Source organism: Hypanus sabinus, chromosome 2 (assembly GCF_030144855.1).
Source record: "Hypanus sabinus isolate sHypSab1 chromosome 2, sHypSab1.hap1, whole genome shotgun sequence".
NCBI classification, from domain to species: Eukaryota; Metazoa; Chordata; class Chondrichthyes; order Myliobatiformes; family Dasyatidae; genus Hypanus; species Hypanus sabinus.
The window spans coordinates 106,724,988-106,742,334 of record NC_082707.1 but is presented as its reverse complement, the minus strand read 5'-3'; the positions used below and the strand labels follow the sequence as shown (position 1 = coordinate 106,742,334).

Below are 17,347 nucleotides of genomic sequence, written 5' to 3'. Positions count from 1 at the left end.
CAGTTAGTAGGAAAAAGAGAAGGAAAAAAAGGGACCACTACAGTTAACCCAGTCCAAATGTGCACATAAGTTGGAGTTCATCTTGAATCTGTCTTTAACTCAAGTGCTGGACCCTCAGTCTGCATAGCACAAATGTCCAAATGTCACTCAAAATCTATCCTGAACGAACGGGCTCCCCCACTGGAGTATTGGTCTTTCCTCCTTGAAGACATTCATTTGCACAAAGCACCTTGTGCAACAGGGACAGCGTACTATCTTTTCTCCTGTCTTCACACAGCTCCTGCTAAAAAGACCTTGATCCACACCAGTGTCCATCACCAAAACCTCTCCACCTGGTGTTCTCTAAAACCTTCTCCCAATTCCATCTTGATTGGTTAAAAGGTTGCCCTTTATCTTTAGCTCAAACCCAAACATGCTAAAAGCAGAGCAAACTGCTCTTTCAGAACCGTTAAAATGAAATACCTTCAGTAAAAATCTTAACCAGGGCATTACACAAAGTATATATGCTAACTCCACATAGACAATGCCCATTGCCAATATTGAAGATAGGATGTTAGAGCTGTGGCAGAGCAGTATAACCACTGCACCATCCGGGGCAAGGGTAGCATTAAGGTATCACTGTAACATCATGTGGATGCTACATTCGCGCTACATCTTATCAAACATACTTAAAAGGTCAGGCAAGGTCAAGTAATGAATATTATGGAATTTGCATGTATGGGTACAAGTTCAGCAATACTCCAAAATCTTGGCACTATACAGGGCATAGAAATCCACTTGATTGGCACCCCATCCTTTATTCATTCACCCCACCACTGATGTACAGTGGCAGCTGCTTGTTCCACCTTGAGGATGCACTGCAGTTACTCAACAAGACTTATCAAAGAGAACTTTCCAAATCCACCTCTACCAGCTAGAAGAGAAGAGGAAGCATGGGAACACCACTACAGGAAGTTGCTCTCCAACCAAAAACATCATGTTGACTAGGAAATCTTCAATGATGTTAATATGCAGATAGATTTGAACAATTAAGATGGTGCTGGCTCTCAAGAGAAGGAATTTGTAAAATGTCTGTGAGGTGGCTTTTTAGAGCATCTAGTGGTTGAGTCCACTAGGAAAAAGGCAATTCTGGATTGGATTGAACCAAATTTGATTAAGGAGCTTAAGGTAAAGGAACCCTTAGGACAAGTGATCAAAATATGACAGAATTCACCCTGCAGTATGAGAGAGAGTGAGAACCTAAATTCAAGTGTATCAGTATTACAGTATAGTAAAGAGAATTACAGAGGCTTGAGAGAGGAGCTAGCCAAACTTGATTGAAAGAGGACTCAAGCAGGGATGATGGCAGAACAGCAATGGCTGGAGTTTCAGCGAGCAATTCAGAAGGCACAGGATGACACATGCCAAATAAGTAGTGTTGTAAAGGGAGATTGACATAACCATGGCTGACAAAGGGAGTCAAAGTCATCAAAAAAAGAGAGCATACTATATATGACAAAATTAGTGGAGAATTGAGAAGCTTCTGAAAACCAACATGAAAAACAACTAAAAAGCCATGAGAGGAAATATGGTAATCTAACCAATAATATTAAGAAAGGATACCAATGGCTTTTTCTGATATATAAACAATAAGAAAGGCAAGAGTGAATATCAGACCACTGGAAAATGACCCTAGAGAGGTAGTAATGGGAGACAAAGGTAAGTATTTTGTGTCAGTCCTCATTATGGAAGACACTGGTCATATGCTAGAAAATCAAGAACATCAAGGAGCAAAAGTGAGTGTAGCTGCTATTTCAAAGGAGAAGTTGCTTGGAAAGCTGAAAGGTCTGAAGGTAGATAATTTACCTGGATCAGATGAACCACATCCCAGGGTTCTAAAAGAGGGCTGAAGAGATTGTGGATGCATTAGTAGTGATCTTTTAAAAATCACTAGATTCTGGAATGGAAAATTACAATTGTCACTCCACTCTTTAAGAAGGGAGGGAGGCAAAAGGCAGGAAGTTATAGACCAATTAGCCTGACTTGGTGGGTGCATGATAAAGCAGGCCAAAGCCTTAAAGGGAAATCTTGCCTAACAAATCTGTCGGAATCCATTGAGGAACTAACAGGCAGGATAGACAATGGAATCAGTGGATGTTCTTTACTTGGATTTTCATGAGACTTTCAACAAAGTGATGCATATGAGGCTGCTATATAACGTAAGAGCCCAGAGCCCATTGTAATACTGAAAGATACTACAATGGATAGAAAATTGGTTGAATGGCAGAAGGCAAAAAGTGGAAATAAAGGGAGCCTATTCTGGTTGGTTGTCGGTGACTAGTGGTGTTCCAAAGGAGTTGGTATTGGGGACCACTTCTGTTCACATTATATGTCAATGATTTGGATAACAGAATTGAAAGATTTTGTGGCCAATTTTGTGGGTGATACAAAGGTAGGTGGATGGGCAGGTAGTGTTGAGGAAGCAGGGAGTCTTCAGAGTGACTTAGGTAGATTAACAGAAGTGGCAGATGGAATACAGTGTAGGAAAGTGTTTGGTAAGGCACAGACTATTTGCTAAATGGGCAGAAAACTCAGAATTCAGAGACACAAAGAGACTTGAGATTCTTCATACAGAATTCCCTCTCTATAGGTCAACTTGCAGGTTGTGTCCATGCAAGGCCAATGCAATGTTAGAATTTATTCATATAAAAACAAGGATGTGACGTTGAGGTTTTATAAACAAGGATGTGACGTTGAGGTTTTATAAACAAGAATGTGACGTTGAGCTGGGACTGTGATGGGTGGGCAGGGGTATCTATGGGAGTCCAAACCCCAATTGTCCAACAACAATCTGCGGAATTCATTGCCAAAGACAGCTCCGGAAGCCAGGTCATTGACTATATTAGCAAACACGAGGAAATCTGCAGATGTTGGGAATTCAAGCAACACACACAAAATGCTGGTGGAACACAGCAGACCAGGCAGCATCTATAGGAGAAGCACTGTCGACGTTTTGGGCTGAGACATCGACAAGTGCTTCTCCTATAGATGCTGCCTGGCCTGCTGTGTTCTACCAGCATTTTGTGTGTGTTCCTTGACTATACTATTAAGGGCATCAAAGATTATGGACAGAAAGCAGTGAATGGGGTTGAGAGGGTAATAAATCAGCCATAATTGAATGGTGGAATAGACAAGATGGGCTGAATATCATTGATTCTGCTCCTATAGCTAATGTGTAATTGTGAGAGTTATGGGCCCCTCATCTAAGAAAGGATCTGCTGGCATCAGAGAGAGCCCAAAGCATGTTCATGAGAATGATTTCAAGAATAAAAGGGTTAATGTATGAGGAGTGTTTGATGACTCTGGCTCCGTACCTCATGGTATAGAAGAATTGGGGGTGGGGGAGAATCTTATTGAAACCTACTGAAATGCTCAGGTAGGTGGACATGGAGAGGATGTTTCCTATCGTGGGAAAGTCTAGGACCTGACAGCACAGACTCAGAATAGAAGGACATCCCTCTAGAACAGAGATGAGAAAGAATTTCTTAAGCCAGAGAGTGGTGAATCTGTGGAATTTATTGTGGGAAATGGCTGTGGAGGCCAAGTCTTTGGGTATATTAAAAGCAGTGGTTGATAGGTTCTTGATTAGTGAGGGCATCAAAGGTTACAGGGAGAAGGCAGAACTGATTTGAGAGAGATAGTAAATCAACCATGACGGAATGGCAGAGCAGGATTAGATGGGGTGAATAGCTTAATTCTGCTCCCTATGTCTTATGGCCTTATGGAAATATACTGTTTGTGGGCCAAAATCTTGGAACTCACTTCGGTATACCCACATCACAAGGACTGTTGCAGCTCATCACCAGCTTCTCAAGGGTAACTAGGACAAACATTGAAATGCTGGCTGAACCTACAGCCAACACCCATTAAAAAAAAAGAAAATAGCTGCTTTAATTCTATATAAAATTTATTGATAAATCTATGTTAAATAAAGACATTATTGATGGAAGCTTCAGCTCAAAAACCAGCTTCATAAATTTGTATTTTCAGTACTTACAATTTTCCATCAAATACTTGCAGCACAAGGTAGGCTATGGATAAAATAATCTAAAGACAATGTTTCTCAACTCTGTTTGCATTGAAGAATGTTATTAGAGGTTGGAAATCTATTTTCACTCATCAGTTCACATCAATATACAAAATAAAATGCACCGTTATTTTAAACTCAAGACATTCAGTGTGTATTTCTTGCATGTTGGATAATCTGATGAACACAATTAGCACAGCACCAATGTCAGCAAATGCTCAGTGTTGTGGTCATACAAGTAAAACTTGCAGCTTAGCAGTTCCAATATTAAATCCTTGGCTTAGTTACCTTATCTATAAAAGGACAGATTCTTTGATGGATATAGGGGCACAACTTCAGCAGTACACTATCAACACTGTCTTGCCTTTCCAGTATAACTTAAGGGAGAACAAAAAGCCACAGTATCGCAAACAAAGAACTCAGAAGATAGACAAGATGGCAAACTCATACTTAATATACATGAGATGCCTTTCAAGGAACCATACAGGTCAATCACTGAGACTCAACAACCTATACAATAGCTTCAAATTACTGATTCTCGCACAGTAGAATTTCCACCAAAGTAAGCCCATGAGCTGCCCTTCCAACTGTAGATCATTTGTATTTATCAACAGTTCTTTCGCTTTCAATTTTCAGTTCCTCAATATGCATGTCCAGTTGTTTTAAGAGTTGCTGTGACCGTATATCCTCAGCCTCAATAAACTTGGCTGCTATTGACGTATTAGAAGATTCAACTGCTAGGCTCTGAAATAAAACAGCAAGAGAGGATTATTGACATTTTACAGGCACGTGTACAGTAGTATTAGTGTGAATTAATTTATCTTGCGTGCTCAGTCACCAACAGAGACCCATAACTGAGGAAAACATTTACATCACACTACAGGCCTTCCAGGCCATCTAACTTGGATTCCCATTTGAGCTAGTCCCACGTGCTTCTGCTTGGCCTTCTTAACCTTCCCATCCATGTACCTGCCCAAATCTCTTCAATGTTAATGCAACTGTCTCTGGCACCTCATCCACCTCAGACCACACTCTGGGTGGAGAAGTTGCCCATCAGATCCATTTTAAATCTTTCTCCTCCTATTCTAAATCTATACCTTGGTGAAAAAGACTGCATTTAACCCTTTCTATGCTCCTCATGATTTTATACACCTTGATAAGATTAAACCTCACTTCCCTAAACTCCAAAATCCCAGCCTGCTCAACCTCCTCTCCCCATGAAACAGCCCTCATGTACTGGCAACTTATTCATAAATCTCCTCTATACTCTTTTCAGCTTCCATTTAGTAGTGTCCAAAATTGAACACAATATTCCAAATGGCAATATTCCTGTGTTTCTCATCTACAACTGCAACATAAGATCCCAATTTCTATACTTAATGCCGGAGCAATGAAGGTCAGTGTACAAAAAGCCCTCTACACCCGTGATACCATGTAATTGGTCCCTCTGTTCTACAACACTTACTCACGCCCCAACCATTACCATGAAGGCCCTTCCCTCAATTTGTCTTCCCAAAATGCCAGTTATCCAAATTAAACTCTAATTTCCAACCCTTGGCACACTGGCCTAGCTGATAAAGATCTGTAAATCCATACCCATCTTCATTGTTTATCACCAAATAGGTATCATTTGCACACTTTATAACCATGCCTCATCCAAAAATGGGATTAATAGCTAGTTTAAAGACACAGGTGTTTTTAAGTCTTAGAAAATTTGAGTTTTTACTCAGGTAAAACATGCATCGAGAAAATTTAATTGAAAGATTTCCAAATACTTTCAAAAGCAACTGTGCAGTGGACAGATTATATGATTTAGAATTAGGCAGAACCATGGGAAAGGAGTACACGTTAAGCAATGGCTAAGCATTTTCTTTCCAAAGGGACAATGACAGCATGCATAGGTTACTGCAACACAGAATTTATTCCAAAGTTTTAGAGGGGAGCAGGACAAATTTCCAGAATCATAGTAAATACTGAGGTATAGTTCATCAGCTGTGTAATCATCTGAAATGACAGATTTTACAGTAACATACATTTATAGTATACTTTTACAGTCAAATACCTTGTAATAATTCACAGCAGCTTTATGTCTAAGACAGCCGTAGAAGGAAACAGAATCAAAAGGTGACCAAAAGGGGAGAAGTTTAAAATAGGGAAGGGAAGAGGTGAAGTTTGGGAGGGAATTCAATATTGGTTGTGAAATATTAGTTAATGCTACTAGCGCACAAAGGAATGTAAACAGACTAGAAGGGCCAAGAAGTCCTGTTTCTGTGCTGTAACTGTTATAACTGCGCACAAAAGGTTGTCACCCTCCACCTTCACAAACAAGAGAAAACCTGTAGATACTGGAAATCCAAGCAATACACACAAAATGCTGGAGGAACTCAGCAGGCCAGACAGCATCCACGGAGAAGAGTACAGTTGACGGTTCGGGCCGAGATCCATCAGCAGTCCTGCGTGCTGCACCCTCTACCTTGTTGGCATGTTAAGCACATTTTACAATTGTACACAGTCACATTTCCTTTTCTGGTTTCTGATGGAGATGGTGTTGACAATGTGGAGTCTGCATCATTTAGCAAGCAAATCACATATAGGCGCTGTGCAAAAGCTTTGGCAAAAAAATCCTACATTACCGGCTACAGCCCGGCTACATATGTTTCACAAGAGTGCAGATAACAAGAGTAAAAACAATCAAACCCATAGGAGATCAAAGTTCTTACTGACAGTGTAATGCTAAAATGAATATTTGAATATACAAAATTCAGTGCATACGTTGTTGTCAATGGGCAAAAAACTGCACAGCACAAGATTTTTGTGCACACTATCATTACAAATGAGAGAAAACATTGTCAGGCAGGATAGTTGAATGCTCCTCTTGTGAAATGTAGGAAAGCAGAGAGACCTCCAGTGTCCCTGACAACTATAACTGCTGGAAGTGCATCCAGCAGCAGCTTTTAACAATCACCTTAAGGAGTTGGAGCAAAAATTGGATAAACTCCAATTATTCAGGAGGGCTGAAGGGGAGATAGATAGGACATATCTTACAAAAGTTTCAAAAAACTAGGTAATGATAGAGATCTAGAAAATTATAAGGCTAGCAGGAAGGAGCTTAAGAATGAAATTAGGGGAGACAGAAAGGGCCATGAGAAGGCCTTGGTAAGCAGATTTAAAGAAAACCCCAAGGCATTCCACAAGTATGTTAAGAGCAAGAAGACGTGAGAGAATAGGACCAATCAAGTGTGACAGTGGGAAAGTGTGTATGGAATCGGAGGAGATAGCAGAGGTACTTAATGAATACTTTACTTTGGTACTGCTTTTGGAAAGCAGCAAGTTGGATAAGTCTCTGGGACCAGAGGAGATGTAACCCATGCTACTGTGGGAGGCAAGGGAGGAGACTGCTGAGCCTCTGACAATGATTTATTGGAAGGTTGCAGATGTTGTTCCCTTATTCAAGAAAGGGAGTAGAGATAACCCAAGAAATTATAGACCGATGAGCCTTACTTCAGTGGCTGGTAAGTTGATGGAAAAGAGTCAGAGAGGTAGGGATTTATAAACATTTGGAGAGACATAATATGATTAGAAATAGTCAGCATGGCTTTGTCAAAGGCAGGTCGTGCCTTATGAATCTGATTGAATTTTTTGAGGATGTGACTAAACACATTGATGAAGGTAGAGCAGTAGATGTAGTGCATATGGATTTCAGCAAGGCATTTGGCAAGGTACCTCATGCAAGGCTTATTGAGAAAGTAAGGAGGCATGGGATCCAAGGGGACATTGCTTTCTGAATCCAGAACTGGCTTGTTCACAGAAGACAAAGAGTGGTTGTAGACGGGTCATATTCTGCATGGAGGTCGGTGATGAGTGGTGTGCCTCAGGGATTTGTTCTGGGACACCTTCTCTTCGTGATTTTTATAAATGACCTGGATGAGGAAGTGGAGGGATGGCTTAGTAAAAGTGCTGATGACACAAAGGTTGGGGGTGTTGTGGATAGTATGGAGGGCTGTCAGAGGTTACATCGGGAGATCGATAGGATGCAAAACTGGTCTGAGAAGTGGCAAATGGAGTTCAACCCAGATAAGTGTGAGGTGGTTCATTTTGGTAAGTCAAATGTGATGGCAGAATATAGTATTTCTTGTAAGTCTCTTGGCAGTGCGGAGGATCAGAGGAATCTTGGGGTCCAAGTCCATAGGACGCTCAAAGCAGCTCCACAGGTTGACACTGTGGTTAAGAAGGCATACGGTGCATTCACCTTCATCAACTGTGGGATTGAGCTTAAGACCCGAGAGGTAATGTTACACCTGTATAAGACTCTGGTCAGACCCCACTTGGAGTACTCTGCTTAGTTCTGGTCACCTCACCACAGGAAGGATGTGGAAGCCATAGAAAGGGTGCAGAGGAGATTTACAAGGACGTTGCCTGGATTGGGGAGCATGCCTTATGAGAATAGGTTGAGTGAACTCGGCCTTTTCTCCTTGGAGTGGTGGAGGATGAGAGGTGACCTGATAGAGATGTATAAGATGATCAGAGGCATTGATCATATGGATGCTCAGAGACTCTTTCCCAGGGCTGAAATGGCTAACATGAGAGAGCACAGTTTTAAGGTGCTTGGAAGAAGGCACAGAGGATATGTCACGGTTAAGCTTTGTTTCAAAACGCAGAGAGTGGTGAGTGCGCGGAATGGGCAACGGTGCTGGAGGCAGATACAATAGGGTCCTTTAAGAGACTCCTGGATAGATACATGGAGCTTAGAAAAATAGAGGGCTATGGGTAACCTTAGGTAATTTCTAAAAGTACATATTCGGTACAGCATTGTGGGCCAAAAGGCCTGTATTGTGCTGTAGGTTTTCTATGTTTCTATATATAGAGGTAGTTACACTCAAGGTGCAGGAACAGGAAACTGGGTGACAGTCGGGAAGGAAAGGGGGTTAAAGAGCTAGTGCAGAGTACCCTGTGGCCACCCCCCTTTAATAACAGGTGCATCACTTTGGATACTGTTGGCATGGGGGGAGGGCGGGTGGAGGTGGTGTTGACCTCAGAGACAAAAGTCACAGTGGCACAGTGGCCAGGTCTCCATGACTGACTCAGAAGGGAAGGTGGGAAGAAGATGCACATTGTGGTGGTCAAGGATTTATTAGTTAGGGAAACAAACAAGGGGTTCTGAGAACGAGATTCCTGGATGGTATATTGTCTCCCAGGTGCCAAGGTCTGGAACATCTTGGATCGATTCCTCAGCATTCTTAAGTGGGAGGATGAACAGCCAGAGGTTGTGGTCCATTTAGGCACCAGTGACATGGGTAGGACAAGTGACGAGGTGTAGCATAGGAGTTAGGTGCTAAGTTAAAGAGCAGGACCTCTAGGGATGTGATCTCAGTATTACCACATGCTAATGAGGCCAGAACTAGGAAGATTGTACAGCTTAACACGTGGTGAAGGAGTTGGTGTAGGAGGGAAGGCATAAGATTTTTGGATCATTGGGCTCTTTTCCAGGGAAGGTGGCACATGTACAGAAGTGACAGTTTGTACCTGAACTGGAGTGGGACTATTATCTTAGTGGGAAGGTTTGTTAATGCTGCATGGTAGGGTTTAATCCAGAATTTCAGGTGGGTGAGAACCAATGTACCAGAACAGCTAGTGGAGAGTTGTGGAGACAGATGTTAGTAAGACCTCAGCTGAAGTCAGGAATCAAAAGGTTGAGCATGGTGCAACTAGTATCCTGAGCTGCAAATATTTCAATGCAAGAAGCATCGTAGGATTTTGGTATGGATCAACACCTGGAATTATGACATTGTAGCCATTAGTGAGACTTGGTGGCAGGAGGGGCAGGTCTGGCAGTTCACTATTTCAGGGTTCCATTGTTTTAGACAGAGCAGGATGGATTAAAGGAGGGAGGGGTGGCATTACTCGTCATGGAAAATACCCACTGCAGTCTTCCATCTGGACAGATTGGAGAACTCGACTAATGATGCATGGGTGAAACTGAGAAAAAGAAAGGAATAACCATGTAATGAAATGTTGAGAGCGCGAAGCTTGTATGTGCCTGTCAGAATGAAAGGTAAAGATAACAAGTGTAGAGAACCTTGGTTTTCAAGATATATTAAAGCCCTAGTTAAAAAAAAGGAGGTGCATAGCAGGTATAGGCAAAAACGAACAAATGAAGTGCTTATGGAGTACAAGAAATACAAGAGAACCCTTTAGAAGTAAATCTGGAGGACTAAAAGAAGATGTGAAGATGCTCTAACAGCAAAGTGAAGGAGAATCCTAAGGGATTCTACTGATATGGCAGGAGCAAAAGGACTCTTAGGGATAAAATTGGTCCTCTGGAGGATCAGAATGGTAATCCATGTGTGGAGCCAAAACAGATGAGGGAGATGTATTTACTCAGGAGACGGACACAGAGTCCATAGAAGTGTGACAAAGTGACAACAACTTCATGGATCCTGTACAGATTACAGAGGAGATGGTGTTTGCTACCCTGAGGCAAATCTGAATGGATAAATCCCTGGGGTTTGAAAAGGCGTTCCCTCAGAACCTACAGGAGGCAAGTGCAGAAACTGTGGGGGCCCTAGCAGAGAAATATAAAACATCCTTAGTGTGTGGAGAGGTACCAGAGGATTGTAAGCTAACCAATGTTGTTCCAATCTTTAAAAAAGGCTCTTAACGGAAACCAGGAAATTAATACACCAGTGAATCTGAGATCAGTTGTGGGGAACTTATTGAAAGGTATACTAAGGGACTGTATATATGAGTATTTGGATAGACATGGACTGATTAAGGATAGTCAGCAAGGCTTTGTGCTTGGTAGATTGTATCTAACCAATCTTATAGTTTTTTGAGCAAGTTACGAGGAAACTGGAAACAAGGCAATGGATGTTGTCTACTTGGACTTTAACTTCGGACATTGTGCCGAAGCTACATCAATAATCTAGATGATAAAGTGGTTAATTGGATCAGTAATGTGGATGATACCAAGATTGGAGATGTAACGGACAGTGAGGGAAGCTATCTTGGCTTGCAGAGGGATCCGCGTCATCTGGAAACATGGGCTGAAAAACGGCAGATGGAATTTAATGCAGACAAGTGTGAGGTATTTCACTTCAGTAGGACCAACAAGGGTAGGTCTTACACAGTGTACAGTTGGGCACTGAGGAATGTGGTAGAACAAAGTGATCTGGGAATAATTCATTGAAAGTGGAATCACAGGTAGATAGGGTTATAAAGAGAGCTTTTGGTACATTGGCCTTCACAAATCAATGTAATGAGTGAAGAAGATGGGATGCTATGTTGAAGTTGTACAAGACGTTGGTAAGGCCTAATTTGCTGTGTTGTATTCAGTTGTGGTCAGCTACCTGCAGGAAAGATGTAAGCAAGGTTGAAAGAACACAGAGAAAATTTACAAGAATGTTGCCAGGTCTGGAGGACCTGAGTTATCAGGAAAGATTGAATAAGTTAGGACCTTATTCTTCAGAATTGAGAGATTTGACAGGGGTATACAAAATTATGAGGGGTATAGGCAGGGTACATGCAAGCAGGCTTTTTCCACTGAGGCTGGGTGATACCACAACTAGAGGTCATGGGTTAAGAGTGAAAGATGAGAAGTTTAAGGGGAACATGAGGGGAAAACATCTTCACTTAGAGAGTCCTAAAAGTGTGGAATGAACTGCCAGTACCAGTGTTGCACGTGAGCTTGCTTTCATCAGAATGGTAATGCATGTTTGGATAGGTACATGGATAGTCAGGATGTGGAGGGCTATGGTTCTGATGCAAGTCAATGGGAGAGGCAGTTTAAATGGTTTTGGCATGGACTAGATGAGCTGAAGCGCCTGTTTCTGTGCTGTACTTCTGTGACAATGATCAGGTGAACTACCTCTGGGAGGAGGGTAGGGGGAGAGTGGAAGGACAGAAAGAGGAGATGTAAGATTGAACTCTACCAATTACAGCAGAAGAAAAGACATACTTCCTGAGAATGGAGGACAATTCAAATGTCCTGAATAAAAACTTCCCTTTGAAAGCAGCAGATGCAGTGGAGATGAAGAAACTGGGAGAAAGGAATGACATCCTTACAAGAGATGTGGTGCAAGTAAATGTGGGTTTATAGTAAATATCAATGGTGTAGGATTGGAACTGGGTCTGATCCAGATAGACAGCAAAAGACACATCTTTAATTTGTAGAAAATGAGAGGAGTCAATGAGATATTGTTCAGGGCAAGAACAGAAGTTCTCCCAGCAAGTGAGAGTTTTGGTGAAGGGGAACTGGCTGAATCTTGGAAAGAAGTTGCAGAAAGGAGGGCTTTAAGACCACCCTGATGGGGTATGGTGCTGTATGGCCATTCATAAATGAAGGAGACATGGAATCAGAAGTTGTCTGTATGCTGGAAGACTTGTGAGGTGTCCCAGATGTAGACGCAAAGAGACAAGATAATTGGAGTAGAGATGTGGAGTACACTCGATGGGACAAGAGCAGGCAATGGGCCTACCAGGGATAGTCCTGTTTGTGAATCTCATGTAAGAGTTACAAGCAGAAAGTGCAGGATTGAGGTTGGGAAGGGTTACCTCATCAGATTATCCTAGACAAATTATACTGGATTCAGAAACCAAGTTAGGGGTCACACTGAGAGTCCAGTAATTGATGAGACTGATCTTAGATTAACAAATTAAAATATGAACTTGGAAAATGAGATCTACTTCTTGATCCTGCTAAGGTGAAATGCAATATATTTCATTCAGGAAATGCTTGAAGTAATCTCAGAAATCTTATTGAAATGCCTTTAATATTTGAAAACTCCACTAACTAGTGAATTTTACAGCACTGAGGGAAGATAAGCTGCACTGGAGTCAGGAAGAGAACTTGGTTGAGCAATTCACTCACTCTTATACCCTTGTTCTTTTCCCTGTGATGCGTTAGCTGTCGTAAGATGTTGGTGAGGAGACATTGGGAATATTATGTTCAGTTTCAGTCACCCTACTGTAGGAAAGATATCATTAAGCTGGAAAGAGTGCAGAAAAGTTTAATTAGTATGGTGCCAGTCCTTAAGGGACTGAGCTATGGAGAGAAATTCAGCAGAGTGGGACTATTTTTGATTGGAGCATAGTAGAATGAGGAGTGATCTGGAATCATAGAAGAGTACAGCATAGAAACAAGCCATTCAGTCCACAATGTTGTGAAACAGCTAAAAAGCAAATCAAAAGTACCCACACACTAATTCCTCCTACCTATACAATGAACATATATAACCATATAACCAAATAACAATTACAGCACGGAAACAGGCCATCTCGGCCCTTCTAGTCCGTGCTGACACTTAATCTCACCTGGTCCCACTGGCCCGCACTCAGCCCATAACCCTCCATTCCTTTCCTGTCCATTTACCTATCCAATTTTACTTTAAATGACAATACCGAACCTGCCTCTACCACTTCTACTGGAAGCTCATTCCACAAAGCTACCACTCTGAGTAAAGAAATTCTCCCTCGTGTTACCCTTAAACTTTTGCCCCCAACTCTCAAATCATGTCCTCTTGTTTGAATCTCCCCTACTCTCAATGGAAAAAACCTATCCATGTCAACTCAATCCATCCCCCTCATTATCTTAAATACCTCTATCAAGTCCCCCCTCAACCTTCTACGCTCCAAAGAATAAAGACCTAACTTGTTCAGCCTTTCCCTGTAACTTTGGTGTTGAAACCCAGGTAAATCTTCTCTAAACACTCTATATTTTGTTGATATCTTTCCTATAATCCATGTGCCTATCCAATCGTCTACTAAAAGCCTCTAATGTATTTGCCTCTACCCCATACCAGGCAGCATATTCCAGGTACCTATGACTCTTTGAGTAAAAAAAACTTACCCATCACATTCCCCTTGAACCTACCCCCTCTTATCTTCAATGCATGTCCTCTGGTATTAGGCATTTCAACCCTGGGAAACAGATACTTTGTCCACTCTATCTATAGAAACATAGAAAACCTACAGCACATGTCCTGAACCTACTGAACATGTACTTACCTTAGAAATTACCTAGGGTTACCCATAGCCCTCTATTTTTCTAAGCTCCCTGTACCTCTCTAGGATTCTCTTAAAAGACCCTATTGTATCTGCCTCCACCACCATCGCCGGCAAGCACCTTAAAACTGTGCCCTCTCATTCTAGTCATTTCAGCCCTGGGAAAAAGCCTCTGACTATTCACACGATCAATGCCTCTCATTATCTTATACACCTCTATCAGGTCACTTCTCATCCTCCATCGCTCCAAGGAAAAAAGGCCGAGGTCACTCAACCTATAAGGCATAAGGCATATAACTCATAAGGCATGCTCCCCAATCCAGGCAACATCCTTGTAGATCTCCTCTGCACCCTTTCTATGGTTTCCACATCCTTCCTATAGTGAGGCGACCAGAACTGAGCACAGTACTTCAAGTGGAGTCTGACCAGGGTCCTATATAGCTGTAAGATTACCTCTCGGCTCCTAAACTCAATCCCACGATTAATGAAAACTATCTGGAGCAGCTCTGAGTGTCCTATGTACTCGGACCCCAAGATCCCTCTGATCCTCCACACTGCCAAGAGTCTTACCATTAATACTATATTCTGTGATCACATTTGACCTACCAAACTGAACACCTCACACTCATCTGGGTTGAACTCCATCTGCCACTTCTCAGCCCAGTTTCGCATCCTATCAATGTCCTGCTATAATCTCTGACAGCCCTCCACACTATCCACACCTCCAACCTTTGTGTCATCAGCAAATTTACTAACCCATCTTTACTGACCCACTTCTTCATACAGGTCATTTATAAAAATAATGAAGAGTAGGGGTCCCAGAACAGATTCCTGAGGCACACCACTGGTCACCGACCTCCATGCCTCTCATAACCTTGTAAACCTCCTTTCAGATTTCCCTAAGGCTCCGATGCTCCAGAGAAAACAACCTAAGTTTATCCAGCCTCTTGTGATAGCACATGTCCTCTACACAAGACAGCACCTTGGTAAACCTCTTCCGCACCTCTCTCAAGCCTCAGCATCCTTCCTGTAGTGGGACAACAAGAACTGTACACAATACTCCAGGTATGGCCTAACCAGAGTTTTTCAAAGTTGCAACATAACCTCCTGTCTTTGGAACTCAATGCCTTAACTAATAAAAGCAAGCATTCCATAAGCCTTCTTAATCACCTTATCAACCTATGTAGCCACTTTCAAGTAGCTATGAATCTCAACTTGAGATCTCTCTGTTCAGCAACACTGTTAAGAACCTTGTCCTTAGCATGGTACGCTTATCTGGGTTAAACTCCACTTGCATTACTAAGCCCTTCTCTGCAATTGATCTATTTCGTACTGTTGTGGCAAACCACTTTCTGCGCAGGCAAACCGGCTCACAAATAGCCCGTGTGCGGGGAGTGACTTTGGTAATGCGCCTCTGACGTCAGTTCTGCCCGGAGAGGGTGGGAACTAGGGATTAAAAGCCAAAGTTTGAATAAACTAGTCTCGAAACGACTTACCGACTGCATGCCGTTGTTTCTAGCTCTGTATGTAGTACATCACTACATTAGTGACCCTGACGGTCCAAACGGGATTTGGACCAAAGATGACCGACTCTTCATCTGTTCACGCAGTTTCGCTAAAACTGCCGACTTTCTGGATGCTGTGACCACGCGCGTGGTTTAGCCAAGCAGAAGCCCAATTCCAGATTCGGCAGATATCTTCTGATTCCACGCGTTACTATTACATGGTGAGCTCCCTTGACCAGGACTTAGCCGCCCAGGTTGCGGATTTCATACAGTCGCCCCCGGAAGAAGGCGAATATGAAGAATTCAAAGCGCTGCTCATTGGGACCTTTGGCCTCTCATGGCGTAAGCAAGGAGCCCGCCTGCTGCACCTGGACAGTTTGGGAGACAGGCTGCCATCAGCAATAATGAACGAGATGCTGGCCCTGGCTGAGCATGTTTGAGCAAGTGTTCCTAGAGCAATTGCCCAAGGACATACATCTGCTGCTGGCTGACGCAGATTTCAGTGACTCCCCCAGAAGGTGGCGGCCCGGGCAGACGTGCTGTGGAAAGCCAAGAGGGAGAGCGTGGCATCCGTCAGTCAGATTACCAAGCCATGCGCCCAACAGCAGACCAAACCAGGCCCAGCAAGGGGGCGCACACAACACAGAGGCAGGAGTGAGGAGGCAAGTGAACAGTGGTGCTTCTACCACCAACAGTGGGGCACAGAAGCCCGCTGTTGTTGCCTGCTCTGCAAGGGCCGGGGCCAGGCCCAGCTGCCGCAAATGGCTATGGCGGCTGGCCACTAGGCTAGCCACTTGTAAGTCTGGGACAAACAGTCGGGACACCAATTCTTGGTCGACACTGGAGTAGAAATCAGTGTCTTACCCCCGACGGGGTACAACACCTGCAACAGGAAGCCAGGACACAGCCTGAGGGCCGCAAATGGCAGCACGATAAGGACCTATGGCACCCGCACAGGGCAGCTGCAGTTCAGCGACAGCCGGTTCATGTGGGACTTCACACTGGCCGCCGTGGCCCAACCACTCCTCGGGGCGGACTTCTTGCGAGCTCACAGCCTGCTGGTCGACTTGCAAGGCGAAAGACTGGTACATGCTGAGACTTTTCAGACATTCTCCCTGGGTGAAGCCAAGTTGCCGGCCCTGCACCTGGACGCCATCATGCTGTCAGACAACAAATTCACCAGAATCCTGGCGGACTTTCCATCGATTCTGGCACCACAGTTCACGGCAGCCGTGCCCAGACACGGAGTACAGCACCACATCCCGACCCAGGGATCACCCCTCCACGCCCGAGCACGAAGGCTCCCCCCGGAAAAGCTCCAGCTGGCGAAGGAGGAGTTCAAGAGGGTGGAGGAATTGGGGATCATACGGAGGTCCGACAGCCCATGGGCTTCCCCCCTGCACATGGTGCCCAAAGCAGCTGAGGGCTGGAGACCATGCAGCAACTACCGCAAACTGAATGAGGCTACAACTCCAGGCCACTACCCCGTGCCGCACATACAGGACTTTGCAGCAAACCTGCACGGGGCAAGAATCTTTTCCAAAGTAGATTTCGTCCGGGGATACCATCAAATCCCGGTACACCCTGAAGACATCCCCAAAACAGCACTCATCACCCCGTTTGGCCTGTTCAAATTCCTCCGAATGCCGTTCGCCCTGAAGAATGCCGCACAGACGTTCCTGCGGCTAATGGATGCGGTGGGCTGCGACCTGGACTTTGCATTCATCTATTTGGATGACATCCTTACAGCCAGCAGTAGTTGTCAGGAGCATCTGTC

At 43.6% G+C, this 17,347-nt stretch overlaps 1 protein-coding gene across 11 annotated transcripts in view; it reads right to left on the bottom strand.

Moving 5' to 3' along the window:
• Positions 1-3,934: 3,934 nt before the first annotated feature.
• The window catches only part of LOC132381790 (centrosomal protein of 63 kDa-like), a 156,306-nt gene continuing 142,893 nt past the window's right edge, over positions 3,935-17,347 (bottom strand). For all 11 annotated transcript variants that reach the window (XM_059951400.1, XM_059951427.1, XM_059951369.1 and 8 more), the window contains one exon: positions 3,935-4,810. In XM_059951400.1, coding sequence (XP_059807383.1) covers positions 4,661-4,810 — 150 coding nt within the window. In that variant the 3' untranslated portion in view covers positions 3,935-4,660. The remainder of the gene's footprint in view (positions 4,811-17,347) is intronic.